The sequence below is a fragment of the Hakea prostrata genome, chromosome 7, assembly GCF_041222555.1.
Source record: "Hakea prostrata isolate BN-2017 chromosome 7, UWA_Hpros_2, whole genome shotgun sequence".
Taxonomy (NCBI): domain Eukaryota; kingdom Viridiplantae; phylum Streptophyta; class Magnoliopsida; order Proteales; family Proteaceae; genus Hakea; species Hakea prostrata.
Genome location: NC_142606.1, coordinates 60,573,535 through 60,583,862, shown reverse-complemented (window position 1 = coordinate 60,583,862; position 10,328 = coordinate 60,573,535). Strand labels below are relative to the sequence as shown.

The window sequence follows — 10,328 nt, the reverse complement described above, 5'->3', positions numbered from 1 at the left end:
ATCTAGAGATTTTCACAACCAAACAAACGGGTATAATTCTCAGATTCATGAATCTAGAGATTTCAAATCTCTGGATTCATGTAACCAAACAGACCCTAAGGGATTGGTAAAATAAAAATAAAGACTGATATATATACATATATAGTCCAAATAGATAATTGCAAATTCTTTTGCAGTAGAAAATCCAGTCCTTCCTTCGAAGCTGTTAAGTGGGCTTCAATTGACTTTAATGTTTTGATTGTTCCATTCCTTCGGCTGAAACATCTCCCTTCATGGGTTACGCAGAATGCACATCCTTCTTCTTGTTCGTTCCTCATGGTTGTCCCTGCTATGAGAAGAGTAATGTGAGATACATGAGGAACGGATAGTCTAATTGCATCAGATCCTCAACAGTTTCCTTGTTGGATTCGTTATTCCCACCGCACATCCAAGTTATCCATTTAGAAACCAATTTTAATGTTTCAATTTGGTTAGGTTGTATACTTTTATGAATAGCTTGGTTGCATGGTTGCCGAACATAGTAACAAATGGTGGCAAATGCAAAAAGACCAACTGGAATGCTCCTTATTTTGGCTATTGAGAATCTAAAAAAAAAAATCCACAAAAGTAAAAGATCAAATTAGGATGGATGGAATCTGTTTTCCATCCTTAGCGGTCCACCAAACCAAATCCATTTGGTCCAATTGCATGATATAAAAAGATTGAATTTCTAATTCATCCTGCTCTTCACATAATTCCATTACTCCATTTGGCCGAGCAACAACGAAGTGTAGGCCTCTATGAATTAGCCTCCACAAGAAAATTTTGTATTTTAGTAAAATATTCAGTTTCTAGAAGAAATTCCACCAATTCTTGAGACACCCTACATCCACCTCCAAGTTAAATAGGAAAAGAGCAGCTTTTTTGTGGAAATTTTCCCCTTTTTTGATAGTACACAGTACCAAGAATGTGTGTTTGCTAACATTATAGTATTTGTTGAAAAGACTTATTCTTTTGTTTCTCAATTAATGAAAAAAGAAGTCTTTACAGAACATAGAAGACATCTGAAAGAAATAAAAACTTGGTAAAATGGTGTCAATGAGTAAAAATCCTTCAAGACCACTTCCCCAGAGATTTCATTCCACATATTAAAGTTAACCAAACAGTTAATTTTATGAATGATGACTTCATAGATTTAAAATCTCCAGACTCATGTAACCAAACAGGCTCTTACATCCTCTACAACAAGGGCCAATTTGGAGTCTTTCCACAAGAGACCTAATTTTGGAAAGTAATTCATTACTCTAGAAGAAGTAATTTGGAGTCTTGGCTTTTTTGAGGACGGGGTGGGGGTGGGGGAGGGGGTGGAGAGAGGGCGAAGGGGTGCGGGGCCGGGGATGGGCGGTGGAGAGAGGGGGAGGGAGTGCAGATACTTTGGAAGAAGTTAGCACCTGCAAATACACCAGGCTCCTGCGAAGCAAATCCACAAACCAGGCCACAACCATTACTCAACAACCCACCAACCAGAAGCGGAGAAAAGCCCATCTTTTCCCTTCTTTTCCCATTTTTTATTACAATGCGTATATGCCTTAAGCACAAATAATTTACCAAAAGATGATTTACAAACGACTTATGATTACAAATGAATGAATTCTAATCCCCTCTTTCTCCCACCTATTCTCTAGCTTTCTTTCTCCTCCTCACTCTTATCTACACTTTCCACATTGCCCACCTCTGCTTCATCATCTGCCCACCCTCATTGGCAACCAATTAAAGAGTTTCACGTCCCACCACCACCACCACCACCCAAAAGAAAAATAAAATAAAATAAATAAAATGCAAGAATACAACAGACAACGACATTACAATTTCATCCCTGACCTCCTATCATACTTGCAGTGAAGACCGTGTCTTTATGGGCTTCAGCTTCAACCCCATACTTTCAGGTGAAAGCAGCTCTGGTGAGATGCAAGACGGACACAGAGGACTCCTGGGGCTGCCGTTGAACTGGCTTTGTCTGTACAGTCCATATCCTATAAAGAAATACTCCATTGGTATCAACATAGCATGAGGCTGCTCCTCCGTGACCATCGATCCACATGCCTGAACCTGTCCAAGCCATGCCCACAACCAAAAAAACCAAAATCAGCCAACCCTCCATTAGCATTGTTCATACATTACTCTGATCATTGCTAACCCAACCCATGTGCATTCCCCATATCATCCAATCTTTTATACACGTAAACAAAAATACATGCATCATAAATCATCAATGCCTACCTCAACCAATGCACAGTATCTCCTATCAAGTTTTGAGGTCATGTAAAGAGCTTCGGAGTGGAAAGGAGAGCTTTCACCCACAAAAATTAGTGTCCGACACTGCAATTTCTTCAGTCCATCAGTGATGTCATGTCTCCTGCTGGGTTAAAAAATCAGAGAGAAAGTCATTCAGATTTTGAATCTTCTTCATATCATACTCTAAATCACAAATAAAAGGAGCATGCAACAACAGCAAAACAATGACCCTCAGTTATCTAAAGTAAATTTCAGACTAAAGCTTTACCCACTGATCGCCTGAAGAAACCGCAGCACATTTGTACCCTGCCTCTCATCTAGCAACTGCATGTACAAGCACACAATAAACCATCAAGTCACAATTTGGGACGGTCTAACAAGACATGTCAGGGTGGGAGTAGGGGTGGGGGTGTGGGTGAGAGAGAGAGAGAGAGAGAGGATGAACTCACAGTTCTGCATGCCTGCACAATATCAGATTCTGGGACTTGTCCGCTACCTCGAACTTCCTGATAGTTAATAAGGAGATCGCAAAAAACTCAATTCTCTAGATCCAGAAAAGATCAGCATAAAAACATGTTATAAAAAAGTACCAGTAGGTACACAAAGTACCTTGCTGAAGTACCGTTGGAGCAAGCACTCTTTCATTACACCACACATTCCATAAAAGTATAACAAATTTATCATCACCTGCAGATGAATTGCAATCTTAGATATCAGAAGACACTAACATAAGAATAACGGGAGAAAATCGGCATTGCTTTCGAATTGGATGAAAACAATGTAGTCATAAGATGAACCTTATTATACAACCATTCTGTCCATGATGGTGCTTTGCATAGAGGAGAAACAAGTATTAGACCGATGACACGCCCCCTATACTTCATCTGTAATGACAAATCATTTGTAGAAAAAAGTATTAGAACAAACTACCAGAAATTTACTTGGAGCATCTATAACATAAGCAACTGGGGCATAGACATACTGCAAATAGTGTAAGAATGTAAGAACCAGCTGTGACCCCCATGCACATCACTGCACCAAGCCTGAAGCAAAAAATAATGTGCCACACCATTAAAACGGATTAATTTTCAATAGTCATAGACATTGAGTAGACATATCTAATTATCGCTTCTTTTTCCCTTTATCCCAACAGCATTTAGAAGACTCTTAGAGCTTTCCAGATTCAGAATGAGCATTTAAAGCATGATACCGGCATTTGGCAGACATAGGCATAGCTTGAAGAGATATCATGACAAAAAGGCTCTAAGAAGTTGGTTGGCCATGCTTTTCTAATTAATAACTCAAATGGATACACACAGAACACAAGCCTATAATAAGAATTTACCCGAAGAAGTCAAGTACATCAGCGACCTGATCTGCTAGGTCATCAACAGACAGCACAGGGACATCGGGAGAAATTGCAGCTGCTCCCAACTGCAAGACTCTTGAGGAAAGGCCCAGAAGAGAAATCATGTTAATAAAAAATAAGAAACAAGTGGCACGATGCATATTATATGGAACATTGAAAAACAGTTCAGAACAAGAAGAACAAACTTAAGCAGTGTAATCAAGTCACCCAAGTTACCGACCTCATGCCCAGGAGGACTGATATGATAAACACAGAAGTTGTCAAGCAGCAAAGAAGCAGCTTCAGGGCAAAAGAATAGGCCTTGAAAGCAGAACATATCTGCTCAATTTCATGAAAATTTTAAATTAGTTACTGTAAATATGTAAATACAGAAAGTGATCAATTTCTGGACAGGATTTATTTCATGACCAGCAAAAGGCTTCTCAGGGAACAAAGATGACTATTAGCCTAGTCACAGGATAACCTTTATAGAATGGTATCCAGTTTTTAGTAATGGATGCAATGAACTTACGATTTAGAGCTAAATCAGGATAAGTCACAAGAGCAGGTTTATCCTGGTCTCCAAAAACCGCAACTGATACAGGACCATGGCTAGTCTGTACAATATGTTCCTGTGATAGAGCACAAAATGCATTAAAACCCAGATAAAGGTTTTAAAGTATGAAGAACATCAAATAGGACAGACATAAATGAAGCTGAATAGCTAATTAAGCAGTAAACCTCCAAGAGAAGGTCATGCCTTTGTAAGCACCAAGCTCTTTTGAAAAAAAATGAATAAATCATGACCTACAGGTTAAACTAACACCACAGAAGAGCTTGGCATATGAAAATTGAAAAGATCCACATTAAATAAGTTTTACCCTTTAGCGCCCTTCAAGCTACATTACTTGTCCAATAATGGAATACAAAAAGTTTACCCAAAAAGGATAAAGCTCAATCATTGCATGTTTCAAAAACCAATAAAGAGAGCCTTGAAAATAATTTAAAAACCAAAAAGAATCTGCCAATGATGGTTCAGTACCAAAATATGGCAGCTAACGGTACAGTACAGTAGAAGCATAACGGGAAAGTGAACTGCTTACCCGCAACTTCCATCCGGAGCTTGGGAGGATATCTTGGGAAACATTCGACAACCCTATAGAGATTTGTGAACCCTAGGATGGCTTGGGTGATGGAGGAAATGTCCCCCACAAGTTTCTTTTTCCCGTTGTGTTATCCGCAACTTAATCATATCAGTAAATACCCAACCCCGAAAATAACAATAAATGATTGAATTGAAGGAATCTATTTTCTTAAGCAACTCTGCAATCTCACAATTGGCAATTGCAAGAATAAAGCTTCACAAGAGACCATCAGTTTTTTAGACTAACAGAACATCACAGAATTTATGGAAGGAGACCAAAAGCATAATTCACCTTCAAAACCCAAGATTAAAGAAGAGCCAAGAACAATAAAAGAAAAATAACATCACTGACTATGCAAAAGTTCTCATATGGGGGAATGTCACAGAAAAAGTTGAATTGGAAAACGATGAAGTTCACCATTTCACAGAGAAAAATAGTTTAAAAAAACCAAAAAAAAAGGGGAAATCACCATTTCAAGGAGAAGAGATTCTTAAATTTAGCAATAGACAATTTAAACAGTCCAACAGAAGAGGGGGGGAACCAAAGAAAATTTAGAAGAGAAAAAAGAGAGAGCGGAGGAAACAAATTATCCAAATTCTCTATCAACTCAAACTTTTAGAATCGAAACAAGAGTCCAAAAGCTCAAGGATAATAAAATATCTCCCGCCACTCCCATAAATGTACAACCGGGATTCAATAAACAAACCCTAAACCGGAAATTCAGACTCTCAGAATATATCTACATCAAATAAACTAAAATTCTAACCTCACTCAAACTCAAGCGAGCAGACGAGACACAGGAAAGAGAATTCATTTAAACCGAACCAGATGAAGAGAAACAGATATAAGATCTGCATCTTTGGCGTTGGAAATTGCACAGAAATGACCGATATATTGATAGAAAAGAATCAAGAAGATACATTTCAAAATAAGCAAAGAAAAAGGAAAGAAGCTGAGAAGAGAAGCCAACCTTGCCACCAAGAGAAATTCTCTCCATATCGACTGAAACTGAATCGCTCGACTCCGCCATGGCCACGGTTTCCGTGTCCGAAATGCGAGAGACAATCAAAATCACACTGTAACTCCCTTCCTCTTTCTCCCTCTCTGAATCTTCCCTTCCAGCTCTCGCTTATCAGTCCCAGACTTGAAAGAAAGAATAGAAGAGCTTGATGGCTTGCTTACGAAGCGAAGCGATTCCCTTGGGCTCTGCTCTCTCGTCTTCTTCTCCCTTGCCTTTCCTTTTCGTCTGTCTCTCTCTCTCTCTCTCTCTCTTTCTCTCTATAATAAGTGACACCTTACCGACGCTCGCTCTCCCTCATCTGGTGTAAACTTGTAAATTGTAATGGTGCTAAATAGGATTTAACCTGAGACCCTGGTCAACCTAACCGCGGTTTGAGACCGACAGACTGGATAACTGTAGTAGTTCTCATCTATACAACTCTCTCCTCCCCTGAGATTAAAATTCGGTTTCACTTTCAATTCTGCCTCTTTGACTAAACCACAGGATTTCTGACGGGCTGCCGAGGGGCCCACATTCCTGGATCCGGAGTCCAGAAGGGCCGACGGGGGTCCACATTCGAGGATCCGAAATGCTACTAAGAGTCCAAATTTTCATGTTTTCAGATCAAAGTCCGGATCAGCGACCACGACGGGGGCACAAAGACGCTTCCTGACCACAAAGAGCAGTGGGGCCCACGGTGAAAAATACTTTTTGGAAAAAAATAAAAAAATTTCTAACAGTGGGATCCACTTTTTTTCCACCAAAGTGGGATCCACTCGGGTTTCGTGGTCGGCGAGATGATCCAGATTCTTCAAATCACCTCCTCGCCGAGGGAGAGGTATATGCTCTTCTTTTGCTTTTCTACCACACGATAAGAATAATCAAAGTATATGCTCATGTAGGGACATAAATCAGCTCTAATTATTGGTAAAATATATCACAGATGAGACTTCCAATGAATCTTAAATAGGCTCTCACCTCTATTGTATAGTGAAAAAGCATGCAAACTCAATTCTAAACTCAATTTTAATTTGGTCAATTTTGATTGATCTGACCAGTTCAAGTTGGATTTGAATAAATATTAGTGATTTTCGTATATTGGGATTAGAAGTAAGATATAATATACCATCAAAGGTGGTGATTATACCAACCGAGCAAACCCTGCAATATGATCGTATTCTCTCATATTGGATTTTATTTTTTTGGTATAATATGATACCAAAAATATGTGTCAATATGGTAATATCAATATTCATCAATTCAAGATATGATGGACAAACTATAATTGGATATCAAGAATCAAATTGAAAATTATAGCAGAAATCAAGTCTTGGTTGATTCTAAAACAAATCGACTAATTGATAAATTTCTTATTTTGTAATCAGATAGATAGATGCCTAAGGTCTGCATTTTATATGGATAGGATTGTATCTACCTTGATTATTGATTCTTTGCCATAAATTTTGCCAAATAATAAGTCACTGAATCGTAATCTAGACACCAGATTAATAATGAGCTTAAGCAAAACAAAACTTTAGGGTAGCTTTATGTGCTAATCCCATGTTTTGTACCACGCATTAAAGGGGGTGCAATGAATGACAATTGTGACAATTGAAGGATTGTCCAGTTAGTAATGACCAATACCTCTTGTTTTGACTAAAATATCCCAGTCTCGATTCAAGACGGTTCACTCCGGTTCAATGATAGAGTGAATGGGTTCAATTATTTAAACAAAGTAATCTAGGGGTCCGGTCCGTCCAAGATTACAAAGAAAGATTGATCATCACCATCCGATCAAAAGCTACGATCCGGCGGTCATGGTTGAAAACATTATAGGCGGGAAAATCTATATAAAAAGGAAGCAAATGACTCCTCGAGGGTAAGTCTCTTAGAACAATTCAAACACTGGATTTATTCCTAATTTTACTCCATTAGAACATCTCAAAAGCTCCTTCGAGCTTTGAAGAACTGTCTTCACATACCTAACTAGACCGTTGGAGACATGACGCCGATCAAGACGATTGGCTCCGTTTCTAATTGGTGTGTTTCATTTTCCAGTGAATGAGAGACTAACAGAGAGATAAAACAACTCAGATCGATCCAGATCTGAAGAGCTTGGTGCGAAGATTGCGATTCAAAGCTATTGACAAAATTAGCACCAACACCTCTTCATAAAGAAATCACAAGTCCAACACTCTTAAGCATTAGTAATAATCTTCCCCCAAATTAAACTATCGATTTAAAATTAATAATAATAATAATAAATATATAAATAATTTCCGATTGTAATCACGTGTTTTTTAATGTAAACGTTGTCCATTTCCATCAACGCAAATTATCTTTTCCCTTTACCAAAAAAAATAAATTCTTCTTTTCCAATTATGTGAATATTCTTTCCTTTCTTTCTTTTCTTATTCATATTAACCAAAACAACAAGTTTCTTGGGTGTTCCTATCCCTACAAACAAAGAATAAATCAAGCTTTCTTTTCCCTTTGAATTTTTTATAGAGTGGACTGCCAGCTGCAGGGTGGGTTCTTCCTTCAAGGGGAGAGGAACCATCCAACTAAAGGTGTCATGTCAACACTGTATTAAATTTTTTTCTTTAGCTATCTTCAAATTTGTGGTAAAGACCTAGGGCCCATGGGTCATAGGGTCGAGTCCGGATCAGCGATCCTTGACGCTTCCTGACCACAAAAATCAGTGGGACCCACGGTAAAAAATATTTTTTTGGAAAAAAATTTAAAAAAAAAAATATTTTTTTCATCAATGGGACCCACTTGTTTTTGTGGTCAGGAAGCCATCGGGGAGATGATCCGAATTCCATAGGGTCAAGGTGTAAAACGGAGGAGAAGAAGATACAGAGGGACAAAGATTTGAATCTAAGATTTTTTTTAGTCTAATGTTTCTACATAAAATGTTATCACTACTATGCCAGAGGTACATGTAACGAATTTCTATTTTTAAAAGAAGTGTAGGAGTAAACTTGTCTTACCTTTTATTGTCATTTTTTTTTTTGGAAAAAGATAGCTTGTATTAAGACAAAAATGTAAAATTACAACATGAAGTAGGTCCTACCATATGCGTCGTCCCTTTTATTGTCATGTTACAATCATACTGATCTTGTAACTAATAGATACCAATAAGATAGGATGCACTAAAATCATGTAGAGAGGAGATAAGATTGTGTCTAACGGATCTTTCTTTTCTTCTACTCTGTCTTGTGACAATTAAGGCTTCAAGCTTTTCTAGGTTTTTTCTTACACTTACATAGACTAAGTTCTCTACCACATCATAGATATTTGAATATGAGCGAAGAACGATTCAAAAATGAAACATTTTTATAAATTCTTAATATTTACAATTTCTTTGATTAGGGGTATCTTATTTACATCCAAGTGTAAATCTCCTAAGTTATAAAAATTGAATAAGAAGATGATCCCTGACAGTCTATTATAAAATTGGTTCTTGCTCAGTTGCTCTCTTACTTCTGTGTTTATTTCTGGTAGGGGATCACCAAGGACTGACTTTTAAACACTTGGATTAATGAATTTCAAAAACATCTTATTTTAAATGATTTGGACCTACCACACCAAGTTACCAATCCGGCAGACCCCGCCAATCAAGTATGAAAATGATAATTCACCGATCTCTTACCAAAAAAACTATATGCTCAAAGCTATTTACAACAATTCATGTAGAGAACTAATCAAAGAGATCATGTAGTATTTGCCATTCCCCCTCCAATCTCGCCATTGTTTTAGGGTTTTATAAGAAGAAAGTGATTTTTGTCAACTAGTTCGAGACAGAGGGTTTTCTTGCTCTCCCTTTTTTGGTGATCTATTGGTTGAGTTTCATCTAACTATGGATCTAACACCCTTCCCCTTTTTCATCAAATATGTCAGCCAATTAGTTGAATTTCATATAACCATGGATCTGACACCCTTCCCTTTTTCCATCAAATATGTCTGCCAATCACCATAGTTTCATGTTTGATATTTAAATTAATATTTTTTTCATCTCCTAAGATTATTGCTTCTTTTCTTTTCTTTCTTTTTTCCAATGAGCATCAAGCTAATCACAATGATTGAGGACCATAGGCCCAAAGGATTGGGTTTGGGGAAAAGTAGTTGTGAAGGGATAGATGTTCAAACCTAAGGTCGTTCTCATTGGTCTCATTGCCTCTACATTAGAGATTACCACCATGGTGCTAGAAGATCATCCACCCCTTTCCTCCTGTCCCCTTCCCCAACATGATAATGCTTCCTATGCTTTGTCCTAATTGATCATCTAGGTCTAGATAAAATATGATAAAACCACAATGTAGAGATAGTGAGTAGTAAAGTCAACCATTTGGGGAAGTAGGGTTAAAGATGGTGTTGTGATGGAAAATTTTAGAATTTACAAAACTTATAGATAAAGAATAAAATGCCTATTTTTCAGAGATTAGGCATCAAAATGGCATTTTTATAAAAAGGTATGACTAGTGTACACTTTTCAAGACTCATCTCTTTTAAATTAGAGGTAGCTCCTCAATCAAGTCAACTAGTGGGGAAAGATTAT

General features: G+C 37.6%; 1 protein-coding gene across 2 annotated transcripts; it reads right to left on the bottom strand.

Annotated features, from left to right (window-relative positions):
• Positions 1-1,334: 1,334 nt before the first annotated feature.
• On the bottom strand, positions 1,335-6,069 carry LOC149011555 (protein NDL1-like). Of its 2 annotated transcripts, none has more exons than XM_089163215.1 (11): positions 5,738-6,069; positions 4,155-4,254; positions 3,864-3,961; positions 3,620-3,708; positions 3,257-3,317; positions 3,072-3,158; positions 2,884-2,961; positions 2,724-2,780; positions 2,543-2,598; positions 2,260-2,398; positions 1,335-2,088 (listed from the first exon to the last, which is right to left on the bottom strand). In XM_089163215.1, exons 1-11 carry the CDS (start codon positions 5,795-5,797, stop codon positions 1,867-1,869), a joined length of 1,047 nt encoding a protein of 348 aa, XP_089019341.1. In that variant the 5' UTR covers positions 5,798-6,069; the 3' UTR covers positions 1,335-1,866. The 2 variants fall into 2 exon arrangements, with proteins under 2 accessions (XP_089019341.1, XP_089019342.1); XM_089163216.1 differs by having other exon boundaries at positions 2,260-2,395.
• Positions 6,070-10,328: the final 4,259 nt, after the last annotated feature.

What these genes read in the sequence shown, in the direction of transcription:
- LOC149011555 (XM_089163215.1), bottom strand. Translation starts at nt 5,797, where the DNA reads ATGGCGGAGTCGAGCGATTCAGTTTCAGTCGATATGGAGAGAATTTCT. An exon ending in GAATTTCTCTTGGTGGCAAG is followed by an intron (nt 4,255 to 5,737) that starts GTTGGCTTCTCT and finishes GCTCTATCACAG; the next exon opens with GAACATATTGTACAGACTAG. An exon ending in TTTCTTCAGGCGATCAGTGG is followed by an intron (nt 2,399 to 2,542) that starts GTAAAGCTTTAG and finishes TTTTTAACCCAG; the next exon opens with CAGGAGACATGACATCACTG.